Source organism: Mus caroli, chromosome 12 (genome assembly GCF_900094665.2).
Source record: "Mus caroli chromosome 12, CAROLI_EIJ_v1.1, whole genome shotgun sequence".
NCBI lineage: Eukaryota > Metazoa > Chordata > Mammalia > Rodentia > Muridae > Mus > Mus caroli.
In genome coordinates, this window is record NC_034581.1 from 86,503,183 (window position 1) to 86,519,278 (window position 16,096).

Consider the following 16,096-nt stretch of genomic DNA (forward strand, 5'->3'; position numbering starts at 1 on the left):
ATGATCTATTTGCCATTTGCCAGTAATGACCTTCACAATTGGAAATTGCAGAATCCCCCATTTTCATAGCCCTTTTAGATTCAATCATGCCCTCCTCACCAGCCCTCCTGGGATGACTGACAGCAACTGTTCTAGGTCCTCCTCACAACAAGGGAGAGAGAGAATTGTGGGAACTGCAAGAAGTTGGTTCTGGGGACAAATGGACTGCCCACTCAGATACAGGCCAATATTGATAAGGCCTTCCCTTTGGCTCACCTGGCTAGGATTATCACTCTGCTGAAGGTAAAGGGAAGCTATTGCAGGAAATATTAAAATTCGACTGGCAAGCTTCCCATGCTACCGCTGGCCACTCTCTCTAGCTAGCCCCCACAGCGTCCAATCGCTGTGTTCCTGGCTCACTTGTCCCTGGAGCCGCTAGTTCCTTCTCCACTATAAAACCCTGTAATTCACCGGGCGTGGTGGCGCACGCCTTTAATCCCAGCACTCGGGAGGCACAGGCAGGTGGATTTCTGAGTTCCAGGCCAGCCTGGTCTACAAAGTGAGTTCCAGGACAGCCAGGGCTATACAGAGAAACCCTGTCTCAAAAAACCAAAAAGAAAAAAAAAAAGAAAGAGAAAAGAAGAAAAACAGAATGAAGACACAAAAATGGCAATGTTGGGTATGAATGAGTCGACATTAGAACCAATTATACATGTTTGTATACATGTATAGAGAGGACACTGTAAAAAAAAAATAACTTTATGGCAATGGAGTCAGGAACAGATAACAAATCCTTTATAACCTAGAAGCTACCCAAGCTGCCTCAAAGAGAATGTTATCTTTAGAAGTTCAGTTTGTAGTGGAAAACTCAGTGCTCAAATGTTTTTAATGTAATTCTACCAGATAAGCGCAATTCTATACAAACCCTAAAAGAAATGTAGAAAAGAGAGGATATCTCTCAATTCACTCTGTGATGAAAGAATCAATTACTGAGAACAAAATATACAAAAGATAAAGGGTAACAGGCCACTTTGCCTTAGGCACATCTACACAAAACCCTCAAATAGAATTTCAGTAAAGAAATGTATTGCTGCAAGAATACATTCAGAAAAGTCGAGGGGTGTTTACCCCTGGATTTAAGATGGGCTTAACATTCAAACTGCAAGCTCTATATCTCTCCACATTTACAAGTTGCCATGTGCGCAGGAGAGAGAAGACTGGAAACAATCTCATTTTCCAGGACAATCTCTGGGTGTCTGTTTGTAGTCATCCTCCTTCTCGAGACTTCAGTCCTTTGGAGCCTCAGAGAGCCTATGTGGCCTAGAAGTTGCTATGTAGCCAAGTACCTTGATCCTCCTGCCTCTGACTCCCACAGCTGGGATTGCAGAAGTATCCCACCGCACCAAGTTTACACTTGGCTAGGTTTGGAGCCTCGAACATGCTAGGCAAGCACTCTACCAACTGAGCTTTATCCCCAGCCCTAGCTTTACTTCCACCAAAAATACCACATAATGTCATGTATAGGAATGATCACACATAAGTACATAATGCTGTGAATTTAGTTCCTTGTGCTTGCCAGATCGTGTTCTAGATTTGTACATGTCATGTAAACTAGAGCTCGATTCATTTTCTATGAAATATTGTTGGCGCATTCACAGTCTTATTGAAGGACACATGGGGTTGTTTACACTTTGGGGTGACTATTAATAAAGTTTCTATAAACACGGGGATGTGTATATCTTAAGGGTACAGTTCAATAAATCTTAATATTTACCTGCCCTTAACCCCCGTCCTGTATTTTTAGAGCCTTCTCTCTTCATGGTTCTTCTGATTTCCACCACCAGTCCTTTCCCTCCTGCTCTGGAGTTACCTGTAAAAGAAGCCGTGTGGCGTGCGAGGAGTTAATATTCCTTTTGCTCCTAGAGGAATTAGCAAGCAGTTATACTTCCAAGAAGAAAATTGACACAATCTAGTTTACATTTGTAACTAATATTCTTGGTGGGTGTGAGAAGAGCAAGGTGGCACTTAAGTGTTCTCTTCATTCTGGATTTCTGGAGAGGATGGATGAGAATGAAAAGTGTCTAGAATTCTAAGCAGATTTGTAAAACCAGACTGTTACCCTGCAGGCAAGGGAACCTGCGTGCGCAGTTCCCAGTTATCTACAGCAGATGGCCCCAGAGCCCAGCGCCTGACTTCACGGAGCTGCTGGGTTTGGTGAGACCAGCATCTCCAGACCGCGGGTTTAGTGGCGCCTCCAAGGAGGCGCACGGCGGACCGTGGCTGCTCCAGCTAGACAGCATGGAGGATTGTCTTGCCCGGAGTGTCTCATCCCCCTTCAGCTGCACTCTAAGCTGTCATCGGTTGTGCTGACTGCTACGGCGACTTTTAACCTGGAGAAGCCGAAGTTCCACGGGACACTAGACTGTCCCACAACAGTCCCCTCCGTGGAGACATTAGACGGAGCCCATTTGGGTGGGTCCCCGGTCGGCACAGCTCTTAAAGGCTGCTCAGTCGGGAAATGTAGCTTCAGGAGTTCGGAGACCAGGAGAGACGAAAGCGTGTCTAGACTTAAGAAAGAACTAATAGGTGGCAGGGAGGGGACGACACAGGGAACGAGGTTTTGGGTGTCTAGGAACAGAAGGAGCTGCGAGGCTGATGAAGTGCCGCAAGCAGGCTTGTTTGGATGGAGAGTTGCCTAGGCAAGCGGAGCACTTGAGAGCCTCTCCTTCCCCCTCTCCAGCGTGCTCTCCAGCGATGAGGTCACAGCCCCTCGGAGCCCTCCTCCTCCCTCCCTTCCCCTCCTGCAACCGGGTCTCTTCCAGCGTCAGACGCAGGGCACTGAGAATGTGGCGACAGCGCGCAACGATGAAGTAGCCCAGAGGGTCCCTTGGAAAATGAGGCCAGGGTCCCTGCTGCTGCTCGTTCTGCTGCTCGCCCTGCCCAGGAGCCTGCGAGGCAGAGGGTGTGCGTCTCCACCCTGTGAGTGTCACCAGGAGGACGACTTCAGAGTCACCTGCAAGGAGCTCCACCGAATCCCCAGCCTGCCGCCCAGCACCCAGACTCTGTGAGTAGCCAAGGCCAAGACACCCCCCTCCCCCGAGAAATTCGTGGTGTGTGTTGGGGTGCGCGCGGATGTCTGGTCAGTCCCTGTACAAATTCAATCTCCCATGCTTGGGAAGGTCAGCTATGCTGCTGACACAGGGGAACAGAATCCCTAATAAAACTTTGGTTCAAGATACCAATGGGAGTTGTGCTTAATAAAGAGTAACTAGTAGTCTGTCTACATTGTGCCAACTCCTAGTGCCCGCTGGATTTTAGTTTCACATCAAGTAATAGTTAGACACACACACACCACACACACACCACACACACACACACACACACACACACACACACCCAACCTTAAGAATTAACTTTTAAAACTTATCTTAGAAAATACAATTGCTTCTCTTCCCAAATTCCCCTGTAAGTATCCCTTGATGAGAAATTACCTTGGCCATTTGACTTCTCAAATAATTCTTAAAAGCTTGATCAGAGACAGCATAGTGGCTCTCGACTTTAATCCCAGCAGTCGAGAGACAGAGGCAAGTGAATTTCTGTGAGTTCCAGTCCAGCTTGGTCAACAAGGTCAACAAGGTAGCCAGGGCTATGTAGACAGATGCTGTCTATAAGAAGGAAACGAAACAAAACACAATCGGGAGCCCATTAGAAATGAATCCTTGGACTTGTCAGAACCAAGGAGGGTTTCAAAAAAGTGGGAGGGTTCCCCTCCCATTCCATCTGATCTCCCCTTTATTCTGAACTAGTCTCCTGAATGTGTGTGTCCCAAAGGGGTTTAACTAGATTGCTTACAGGAGCATAAATGAGGGGGTTATAGGAGCCTGAGCAGTTACCAGTGGTGAAACCACATAAAGAAAATGTCTCTCCCTCCCAAGGAACTATCAACATCTGCTAAATCCTCAGGTAGGGGTGGGGGCCTTCTGAGCCCTTACCCACTTCATGGCAGTATGCTGAAGGGTCCAATCGTACTCAGGTCATGGGCAGGCAATCACAGCTTCTCTTGGCTCACAGCCATGTCATGTCAAGACAGTGTTCTGCCATCTCCACCCCATCCTCATTTAGAGTTTTCGAAGAGCCCTCTGGTTTATAACGCAAAGCCTTGAGTTCGCCTCACTTTGCAGCATCCATCAGATACTAAACAAGCTTGGGCTGGCTGTTTTATATGTTGCTAACATGCTGAGGGGGTTTCTTCCTTAGCATGATCTACCGGTGTGCTATGGTGGTGAGAGTGAAGCTGAGCCCCTCTCTACAGTGCAGATATACATCGAGCCTATGGTCTTAGGAATGGGAAGGAGAGACAGTTACGATGTAGCACTGAATCTTTTCCTTACTTGCCTACCCAGAGAGGCACCCTCATTATAGCAGAGGCTGCGATGGGGTCCCTACTGCCCATTTGGAACATTTAACCATCTTTGATATGCAGGAGAACTCTCACTGGAGAATTACACTAGGAAACCTAGACAAAGCAAGAGAATGTAATTAAAGATTTGGGCACATAAGGCCAATGAGATGGCTTAGTGGGTAAAAAGAGCTTGCCCCACAGCACAGCAACCTGAGTTTGATCCCTGGAATCTATATGGTGGAAAGTGAGAACTGAATCTCACAGGTTGTCCTCTGACCTCGACATGAGCACCATAGCACACCTCCCAATGTGTAAATGAAAAAAAAAATGCATGTCTCTGTAGGATTCTCTAAAAAGTAAAGAGTAAAACAACAGCAACAACATGTTTGGCACATAATTATTGATAATATTACCTCCAAACCAAGCACACTAAGCTGGACCATCAGTCTCGTCTATTCAGAAGGTTGCCAGGTATTGCTCAGATTGCCTTAGGCTGCCTCTGCATAAGAGGATGGCAGTCTGTGTTTGTATGCTAACTCACTTTGCCTTGTCCTTTAGCCCAGAGCATGATAGAGCAGGATGCCTGGCACTGTCCCCATCAGTTTCATGGTGGCAGTCATGACCACCTGAATCCACTGGCACATCCTACATTGGGTCTTGAGCGTCAGGACAATAAAGGGTTTGTCTGCCATGCGGACGTGTGTTCTGAAATGCTGTTGAGATTTTTCAGGTTCAGGTTTTAACTGTTTGCATGCTGCAACTAACGGTTAAATTGGTGACTAACTCAGTGTTTTCTAAACCAAACAATTGAGTTCCACCTTCAGGGTTTGGCAGTAGCTTTCCAGTTGTGCTTTTTGCCACTCGGTGTGCTTAAATAGCTGCATTTCTGTAACTGAAATGAATTTATTTGGGAAAGTTCGTGTTTCTGTTAGAGATGGAAGGCTGGATAGGCTACATAATAGGTGGTGACCAGGAAACAAGACAGAACAGGTTTAAAACTAACTAAGATGGCAGGGTGGAGCATGGTCTACAATGCCTCCACCAAGGCTGCTTCTCTGGCTGTTGAGGGCTTTGGTTTTTTTACTTGTAGATATTGAAGTGACAGCAGGTGGGTTTCCACCCTGTCACTGCCTGCCATGGTTTGAGATTTAGTCAAACCATGCTCAAGATACTTTGACTATCCACATCCTACAACTACTGACTTCATTAGTGCTTCCCAGCACTGGCTGTTCTTCCAAAGGACCCTGGTTCAATTCCACATTGTGGCTCACAACTGTCTGATATAGTACTGTGGTGGTTTGAATAGATTTGGACTCATGTGTTAGAACACTTAGCTCATAGGGAGTGGCACTATTAGGAGGTGTGGCATTATTGGAGGAGGTGGGGCCTTGTTGGAGGAGGTGTGGCCTTATTGAAGGAAGTGTGTCACGGTGTAGGTGGGCTTTGAGGTCTCCTGTGCTCAGGCTCTGCCCAGTGTGGAGTGCAGTCTCCTCCTGGTTGGCTAAGGAACTTAGTCTCCTTCTGCTGCCTTTGGATCAAGATGTAAAACTCTTAGCTGCTCCAGCACTAAGTCTGTCTATATGATGCCATGCTTCCCACCACAATGATAAGAGACTGAACTTCTAAAACTGTAAGCAAACCCCTAACTAAATGTGTTCCTTTATAAGAGTTGCCTTGGGGCCGGGCGGTGGTGACACATACCTTTAATCCCAGCACTTGGGAGGCACAGGCAGTTGGATTTCTGAGTTCGAGGCCAGCCTCATCTACAAAGTGAGTTCCAGGACAGCCAGGGCTACACAGAGAAACCCTGTCTCGAAAAACCAAAAAAAAAAAAAAAAAAAAGAGTTGCCTTGGTCTTGGTCTTAGTGTCTCCCCACAATAATAAAGCCTTAACTAAGACAGAAATCCTCTGAGAATGGAAAAAGTAGTCACTCAAGATATGGAGGCTCCTCAAAAGCAGCCAAAACAAATGGGACATTTCTTGGTCAACTCTGGCTTTTCTCTTTTTCATTTTTTTCTTTTTACTTTTTTCCCACCACACAAGCACACAAGTGTTATACGGTGCCATGCAGTTTCCAGGAGTAATGTCCCAGAACCTGTATGTTACTATAAGTCTATTTAATTATCCCAGAACTTGAGTCAAAGAGGTGACTTGAATGGCTAGAATGCCAGGCGCTGTGGGAGGACAGTGGAGTAGTTAAGAAGGCAGCAATAGAGTCACTCAACAGCCCAGTAACATCACAGAGCAGGATCGCCCGCATCCTCCTGTGACTTCGGCATGCATGTGGATGCACACTTGTGCTCACACATACATGTGCACACACACCAGAAGCTGGATTCTGAGATGATGAGTGGCAGGCCTCACTGAAGTAGTCTGTTGTAGCTGGGGTCCTTTTTGTGTATATGCAAGTGCATATGTAAAGTTCATATGCCTGTTTGTGAGCACATGTAGGTACATGGATGTATGTGCCTTTGCGTGTGCATGAAAAGCCAGGAACTGTGTCAGGTATCGTGCTCCAAGGCCTGACACAGTTTTTAGTGATTTCCATCTCTGCAAACAACTGCTGGCTAGACTGAAGAGTAATTCTATTTTCTGATATCACTTCTGACCAAGCGGTAAGCATAGAGAAAACTAATTCCCGATGCTCATCATACATCGTTAAATAAATTACGCTCATGCGAATGTCATTGGACAGTTTGTCATCAAGATACTTTGTTTCCCTGTCAACGCTGAGAGAGTGCTTCTGTGAATCAATCTACTTGATTGCTGTTTTCTGATTGCACAAGTGTGCCGGTCACACTTCAAATTCAAGCTTATCACTCAAGAAGTTCAGATGTGGCCTACGGGTTTTCCACGAGGCTGGGAATCTGGGGTCGTGTGAAAATTTATATGCACACAAATCAACAAATTTCTTACATTTCTCAAAGATCTCCTTGACCTGTCAAGAAGTTGTGAAGCTGTACATTGAAATAATCTGTTGGTTTTCTGGGGGGCAATAAGCATACATTTGGCGCCTACTCTGACTCCATCTATTTTATTATAAAGAACACAAAACACATGTTTTAGAAATAAACCAAACGGCCCGACCTCGGGATATGATGCTTTCCCCTTCATACACAATATGACCAGAGTTACTGCTTTCCTCGCCTGCTCCTTAAAAACACTTTGACATGGAAGGTCACCAAAACCCTCGGTCTTTTAAGTCAATGTTATAACAATATACTTTGCACGAATCTGGTGCACCGGAACATATATTAAATTCTTAACACTGAACTGGCAAGATGGCTCTTAAGATTAAGGTACCTGCCCGGCCAACCAGGTAGCCCCAAGCTCTATCCCTAGATTCTGGAGTTTGGAATATGCTGATTTAAGCAACGGAGAAACGAGGGAGTCTTTTAAGAGGGAAACTGTAATGGGTTAACGAGGCAATCTTCTGAGAGGGTAACTGCAATAGACTCTAGCTGCTCTGTTCTCATCTCAACAGCCTTCTCAAGCACTTTCGGGTTTATGAACACAGTCTGTAGACTGGAAAGGAAAAAAAAAAAAAAACAGAAATTCTACCTTTAAAATAAACAGGGCCTTTGTTTGTTTGTTGTTTTTAGAAACAGGTTTTCTCTGTGTGGCCTTGACTGTCCTAAAATGCCCTCTTGTGGACCAGGCTGGTCTCAAACTCATAGAAACCAACCTGCCTTAAAGTTATGCGCCATCATGATGGCCCTGATAAATAAACAGTATTTTATTGAAGCTGATTTCTTCCCTTTCTTCCTCCCCCCACCTCCCCTTTCCCTCCCTCCCTCCTTCCCTTCCCCTTGTTTCTTCAGTAAATATTTATGTTAATATTAGTCTGACATCAGTGATACATACTAAATGACCTCCTTGACCTTACATTAAAACAGGAAAACAGCTCAAATGGTTAGGGTAAGGCAGAGTAAAATATAAAAAAATGGCAGGTGGAGGAAAGTGCACATCAGAGGAGGAATATAAAGACCGGGAGAGGCCATAGAAAGGCTGGAAGAGTTGCCTTCAAACCATCAGAATCAATGTCTGCTATCCTATCCTTGGTTTGTAAATGGCCGTTTTATTTCTTGGAACTGCAGGTGGTAGAGAGCTGAGCTCATTGGCCTTATTTCTTATAATAAAGGAACTCAGTCAGCACAGGAGCAAAGGCATCACCTTCGTGCCCTAATCACAACCTAAAGCCTTCACTCCCTCAAAAGCTCACACTGGAGACTCCGATTCCAACCCAGTGAATTTATTGAAGGGGCTCAGGTATTCAACCCAAATCGTAAGGGCCTCATTGAAAACGTGACACAAATGAAGTCCTGAATGAATTAAATGTGGGGAAAGATTGGGCTAGGCTCATATCTGGGGGGATAAAATCATGAAGAAATGCAAAGTTTCCCCGAGTGAGAGTTGCAATGGAGAAAAACGAGAAACCTGAGAGACACACTGAGAAACACAAGAAGCAACGTGGCTGGAGTCGAGGGAGAAAGAGGAAACAGAGTCCCGGAGAACACATCGTGCTGAGCTCTGTAGGTCGTGATGCATAACCTATAGAGTATTATGGTATGTGTATGTATGCTCACACACATAAAAATACATCCATGCATACATACTTATTTTCTGAGTGAGTTAAGATGCCTATTTATTTTGATAAACTACCTCCATTCCTCAAAAAAAAAAATGCAAGATCTGACTTATATTTTGCTAGGATTTCCTTGACTTGTGAGCGTCTCAGTCAAGTAAGAGACAGCGATGGCTTGGATGGCCTGCACCAGTTGGATAACAGGGAGAGTGATTTAAAAAAAAAAAAAAAAAAAAAAAAAAGGTGGGATTCAAGGTTTATTTTGAAGGCAAATTCAACAGGATTTCCTAAGACGAAGTGGTCTTAGCAAAAAGACAGGAGCTGGTGATGTCCTAGCCTGGGCTCTCATGAAGGCAAATTAAGCATGAGAATTCTGGCATAATCTGAGAATTCTTGTGGAGATTAATTCCGCAGAATAGTGGCATGTAGAAACGAAGACATCAGGGCAGGGGCGTTAGCAACTGCTGTGCTTGCCCGTATCTCAGGAGGTCACACAGAACTCAGGTGCTAAGCATCTCAGGACTCTGGCAGGAGGAAAGGGGGTAAGGAAACACCTATCCCCAGGTCCTTGTCCCTGGGAGATGAGGTGCAGGATACTGACTCTGCCAATCTTCCAAGTTTTTTGATCACAGATAGTGAGCTATCTGCTGGGCTATTCAATTCTTCAATGTTTACATGCTAAAAATTGTTATAATGCTTATCTCTGATAAATTATTATTTCAAGTTGACTCTCATTTTAACAGTTTTTGGGTTGGTTTGGATTTTGGTTTTTGTTCGTTTGGTTTGGTTTGGTTTGGTGTGGTTTGAGACAAGGTATCTCTGTGTAGCTGAACTTGCTCTGTAGACCAGACTGGTCTTGAACTCACAGATATCCACCTGTCTCTGCTGGGATTAAAGATATGTGTTACCTCTGCTCAGCAATAGTATTGTGTGTGTGTGTAGGTGTACATATGCGTGTGCACACATGGAGGAAGCAAGAGGTCAATACAGGTGTCTTCTTTAATTGGCATTTATCTTTTTAGATAGAGACTTATTGAAGCTTGGCTCACCAGTTCAATTCAGCTGGCCTGACTGGACAGCAAGTTCCAGTAACAGCCTGTCTCCACCTCCCCACAAATTGGATCACAGCTGTATGCGCCACACTGAGGTTTTTGTGTCTGTGCTGGGCACACATGTCATGTTTGCACCACAAACTTTACTAATCCTTGGCTAACTAAACCATCACCCCAGCCCCCATTTTAATAATTTTTAACTACAGCAAGAACTAAATGTCCTTTTCTTTACTTTCTTAAGAACTCACCACCAGCCTGTTTCCTTTGTTCAATGATGTGTGCTGTGTCTGTGCCCTCCAGACCCACAGTGTGTTTTCGTAAACACATACACCTCACTTTTTACTCAGAGGTTATATAAGGCTGGTGTTTGACTCTAAGTTAGACTTTTCCATTAAGACCTGGAAATATCATCTTTCTTCCCTTTTATATCATCACCACGTCAGAACTCAAGCACAGACCTGCTGACAGGAATTCAAGGCTTTTTTCACTCTAGATCTATCTTCCTAAATAGGACTTGTTCTGTAACCATATGCTTGGCCCAGGGAGTGGCACTATTAAGAGGTGTGGCCTGCCTGGGCACTGCCATGCTTCTTGCCATAATGATAACGGACTGAACTTCTGAACCTGTAAGCCAGCACCACATAAAGCATTCCACCTCTTTCCAAATCCAAAGTCCCCAAATCCATAGTCCTCCAAACAAAACAGGATCAAGCCTGTAATGGCAATATCCCACTTCTGATACCAACTTCTGTCTTAATTAGGGTTTCCATGCTATGAAGAGACACCTTGACTGAGGCAACTCTTATAAAGGAAAGCATTTAATTGGGACTGGCTTACTGGTACTGATGTTCAGTCCATGATCATCATATCGAGAAGCATGGCAGCATGCAGGCAAGCATGGTGCTGAAAGAGCTGAGAGTTCAACATGTTGTCCCAAAGGCAGCTAGGAGAAGGGTCTCAAAGCCTATTCCCCACAGTGACATACTTCTTCCAACAAGGCCACAACTCCTAATAGTGCCACTCCCTGGGCCAAACATTCAAACCACCACTACATTTATTGTTTTCTTTTCCTACCACCCTTCTCCCTTCCCACCCCTCAACACTAGGAAGGCAGGAAAGAAGGTTAGAGGCAAAAGGGGGAGTAGATCTCTTTAGACTACTTCCTGTTGAGTAGAGTCATCAAGTTCCATGGGGCAAGCCCTGCCTTCATCATCAGGATATCTCCAACCAGCAACCAGCAACCATAAAAAACAGCAACCAGCAAACATAAAAAATATCCAGCAGCAGCCAACAGGACCAGCAGTAGCAGAGGGAGCAGCAGCCACTGTCTCTCCTCTCTCTCTCTCAATCTCTCTCTCTCTCTCTCTCTCTCTCTTTCTCTTTCTCTCTCGTGCGTGCACTCGCGCACATACGCACATTTTAAACCCTCTGAAGACTCCACAGAATTCTAAACATAAACTACCTTCAGCTGGCAAAAAGTCACGCCCCTACCAGAGCACAAGACAAATCATAGTCAGCAGCTGTGGGCAGTCTGAAGCAGCCCCATATTCCGCACTGGGGATTTAAAAAAAAAAAAAGTATTCACATAATATAAGTGAAGTTTTTTGAAAAACCCAAATTCTCACTACATTATTCCCTCCCTCTTTCTCCCCCTCTTCTCTCTCTTTCCCTCTCTCTCCTCACCAGCGCTTCCTTCTGCTCTCAGCTGTAACATTTGCCCCACAGTCACTCTGATTTGCTAAATAACAGCACTTGTCACAGTCACAATATTGTCTGACCAGCACCTCCATCTAGTTTCAAATATTTTCCTCTGCGCCATGAGAGAAGAACCTATGCTAGTGAAACGGGCCTTCAGCATTCCTTCCCTGCCCCTCTCAGCCCTTGGCAACTGCTAATCAGCAGCCTTCTCTGTGGTCTGACCTCTCCAGGACTTTTATAGATGTTGAGGATGTGCCCTTTTGTGTCTTGCTTCTTTCACTGAGGGCATCATCACATTATAGGGATAGGGATGTGAGCGATTACACAAGGGACCCCAAGGAGAAGCGACTGTAAACAGGCCAATCTGACTACATTACTTTCCAGACTTTTTGTCATGCCAGCATAGAGAGCATCCCCCCAGTCTATGTCTCAGTATCTTACCCTAGATATAAAAATACAGACATTGAAATATTCACATCTGTTTTCAGACACTTAAGCACCAAAGTCCTTTCCAATATTAAAACAGTCTTGAGTGCCCAACTGGTGAAAGACATTATTTTTAGCCACTTGGCTGAAGAATTGTGTAAATTTGTTGCTTCTGGGCTTCTTGGCAATGTTAGGCAAGGAGATGGTGTAAGAAGAACACAAATGCCATGGTCTGTAACTCTTTAACGAGTCAGTATTCATGCAAAAGGCCGTTTTCTGTTATAGAGAAATTGAAAAGCAAGTGCTATCCCACGTTCTTCTTTCTTTTTTTGTTTTTGTTTTTGTTTTTTGTTTTTTCTTGTTTTCTTGAATATTTTCTTTATTTACATTTCAAATGTTTTCCTCTTTCCAGGTCTCCCCTTCAGAAACCCCCTTATCCCATCTTCCCTCCCCCTGCCTCTCTGAGGGTGCTCTCCCACCCTCCTCCCTGGCATTCCCCTACACTAGGGCATCGAACACCCTCAGGCCTGAGGGTCGGTATCACACTTCTACTGGGGTTTTCTATAATAGTTTGGCTTCTACACCTCGTTTTATATCTCTATTAAATGTTTAGACAATATTCCAAGAAAGAAATGTTGCTAAGAACATGATTTTATTTATTACTTTTTATATTTCTTTATTTTATGTGCATGTGTGTATTGCTCATGTGTATGTCTATGGCACTACTATGCCTATGTTTGGTGTGCACAGAGGTCAGCAGAGGCCATTGGGTCCTCTGGGACTGGAGTGATGGGTGATTGTGAACCACCTTGAGGTTGCTGGGAATTGAACCTGAGACCTCTGGAAGAACAAGTACAATGACCCAACTCTCTGTCCCCCTCTCAAAGGATTTTTATAAATTTAAACGAGAGAAACATATTGCTCCTCTTTTTTGTCTTCTTTTGTTGTATTTTGATTTAGCGTTTGAGACAAGATCTTACAGCATTACCCTCGCCAGGCTCGAACTCATTATGCGAATCAAGCTAGTCTTGAACTCAGAGATCTGCCTGCTTCTGCTTCCTTAGTGCTTGGATCAAAGATGTGCGACAGCACTCCTAGCCTTTATCAGTGCTTCTATCTCCAATGCCCCCCCCCATATCCCTTTGTTCTTAGAGGAAGAAGGCGTAGGATCAAATTCTCAACTCCTATAGATTTCTTGGTCACTTACTTCACAGGCTAAACTCAGTAGGGAAGACCTGTGAGACCTGCCATACCCTTCCATCACGTGGTTATAATGAACGCAACACTAGTAGCAACCATCCCTCATATCACTGCTTAGGTAGGAAATGTCCCACAGACTCATGTGTTGACTTCCTGGCTCCTGGACGGTGATATGATTTTGACACTTTGGGAAACACTGGAAAGTAGCTCCTACTGGAGCATGTAAGTCATTGGAGGTGTGTCCTTGGGGAACATATTCCCTTCCTGTATTCTTTTTTTTTTTTTTCTGCTTTCTGTTCACCAAGAGCTAAAAATTTCCCCTCTGTGTTGTATACACCATCTGCCATGATGTTCTTTCTGCCCAAGTGAATGGGACCAAGCAACCCCGCACTGCACCCTCTGTAAACATAAGCCAAAATAAACCTTTCCTCTCAGACCTTCTCTCGGGCCATTTTGTCTGAGTAACGACAAGAGCAACTTCATCCCCAGCTGGTAATGCAAGCTTGGAACATTCTGGGAACTTTAGGGAGCAGAGCCTACCTGAAGAAAGCACTGGGGCACTGGTTCTCAACCTTCCTAAGGCTAAGATCCTTTAGCCACAGTTCCTCATGTTGTGGTGACAACCCTCCCCAACCATAAGATTATTTTGTTGTTACTTCATAACTATAATTTTGCTGCTGTTATGAATTGTAATGTAAATATCTGCTATGCAGCCCCAAAGAGGTCACAACCCACAGGTTGAGAACCACTACGCTGGAGGCATGTTTCTGAAGGTTATACTAGTTCCTGCCCTGTTCCTTTCTCTTTGCTTCCTTTCTGACAGGAGGACGGTCTCCTTTTCCACAGGATGTTGCTGCCATAATATTTATTCTGCTTCACCATGAACCCAGAATCAGCAGAGTCAATGACCATGGGCAAAAATCTCTGAACCCACCAACCAAAGTATGGCCTTCCTCCGTTAGATACTTTCCATTCGATATTTTGTCACACCCCTGAGATAAGAAACTGGATAGCCTATAATGTGCCTTGGTTACAGGTCAACGTTATAGGAACAGTGGCTACAGGTTAGCTGTTATCGAGAACAGTGCCAGGTCTGAGAGATTGTGCCATCCAGCCTCATGTAACTTTCATTGTGAATATTACATCAATTTGTAGAGGTTAAGCCTCCAAGCAGAGGCCATTCAGTATCTGCCTGGCATCAGGGCTAGGCTACTTTATTAAGAAAGCATTTGTCTGCCTCAAAAAAAAAAAAAAAAAGCCTTATAAAGATTTACAAGAATGAGTTTCCCCTTTCAAAGATAATCATCCCTGAGAGTTGTCATCCACAGGGGACAGTAATTGAAATTCTCATTTGCAGGTCTCAGCCCTAATAGAGCCCATAAATCTGTAAGAATTTATCTGCTCTGTGTCAGCGTTTGGCTAACAAGCCTGTCAGTGTTTCCAGATCCTCCAGATGCCCGTGTTTAATGCTTGGCTGGTCTTCTTATGTAGCATAACCAAATAGGCATTTCACAACCACTCTCGATCCCTGCAATCTAAAACAACACAGCCAGAAGCTCTGAAATGTATTCCGTGAAGCATGAAAGAACTCATTAAGGCTCTGTCTGTTTCAGTCCTGTGCAACAACACAGGGTCTGATGTTCTTATGAGGATTCCTCTTGGCACCTTAGAGAGAATCTGGGTCTCAGGACCGAAGCAAACAGGGTAGCTTGGAGAGGCTGTGACAAGGCTTTCCTTTTATATTGTATCTGACACCTTCATTCTAACAGCAGCAGAATGGAGAAGGAAAGGTATCACACATAAATCTGCATTGCCTGACGTCATGATGACAACCAGAGGTTTCCCACCTGATAGCAAAAGTTATTCTATGAATATTTAAAAGTATTACCAGTGACGTGGTTAGAGCCAGTTTGCTCTTTCCAATTAGAAGTTAGGGGCACCTGTGGTGTTTTTCCAAGGCTGGCAGTTATGAGCCCTTGAGTGCTCATGACCTAGTGGCCAGACTGGCAGACCCAAAGACTTTATATTGAAAACTCCAAAAGCTAGGAGCTGAACGCAGTAGGCTTAAAACATAAAGGCACTCAAGCTGAAGGCTTATCGCTCTGGACCTTAACTAACAATGTGCTCCCCCACACACTCAACGCTACCACCATATACATGGTTAGCAGATAGCCTGATCCTTGATTTCACAGAGAGCTACAGTTGTAAACAGCGACTAGCAGGATCAGGTAGGTACCACTCACTTGTGTTCTGGTCTTAAACAGGCTTCAGGCACTAGGACCTTCAGCCCTAGAGTGTTAGCCCTTTAGACTGGTTAGTGTTTCAGTTCTCAGGCCAAGGATGTCTGAGACTCTTGGTTCTTCAGGGTTGTAGCTCACTTAATCTCTTTCAGTGACTAAAGGCCTTTTCCTATAGCCTCAGATTTCTCTCTGCTTTCTTTCTATGTCCATCTCTCTTGTAGCTGCTGCTGCTGCTGCCGCTGCCTTCTGGCTGTTGCTGCTCTTCCAACTGCTCTTAGAACATCATCTGCCCATCCTTACTATTGTTGCTACTGTCATCCTTAGGGTCAGAGCCTAAGCCTTGGCAACTCTAACAAGCCAAGCTCACCTACCCACTCAAAATATGCCAAGTGAACTGGCAACTAACAGTGAAGAGCAAAGAAAGGAGATTTATTCAGTGCAACCACAGAAGAAGAAGAAGAAGAAGAAGAAGAAGAAGAAGAAGAAGAAGAAGAAGGAGGAGGAGGAGGAGGA

The 16,096-nt window shown here is 44.7% G+C and overlaps 1 protein-coding gene across 2 annotated transcripts in view; it reads left to right on the forward strand.

The window, feature by feature from the left end:
• The first annotated feature begins 2,787 nt into the window (after window positions 1–2,787).
• Window positions 2,788–16,096, forward strand: part of Tshr (thyroid stimulating hormone receptor) — a 111,267-nt gene continuing 97,958 nt past the window's right edge. Inside the window, exon 1 of one of the 2 annotated variants that reach the window (XM_021179122.1) lies at window positions 2,788–3,043. In XM_021179122.1, coding sequence (XP_021034781.1) covers window positions 2,874–3,043 — 170 coding nt within the window. In that variant the 5' untranslated portion in view covers window positions 2,788–2,873. The remainder of the gene's footprint in view (window positions 3,044–16,096) is intronic. The other variant, XM_021179121.1, reaches the window with a different exon arrangement.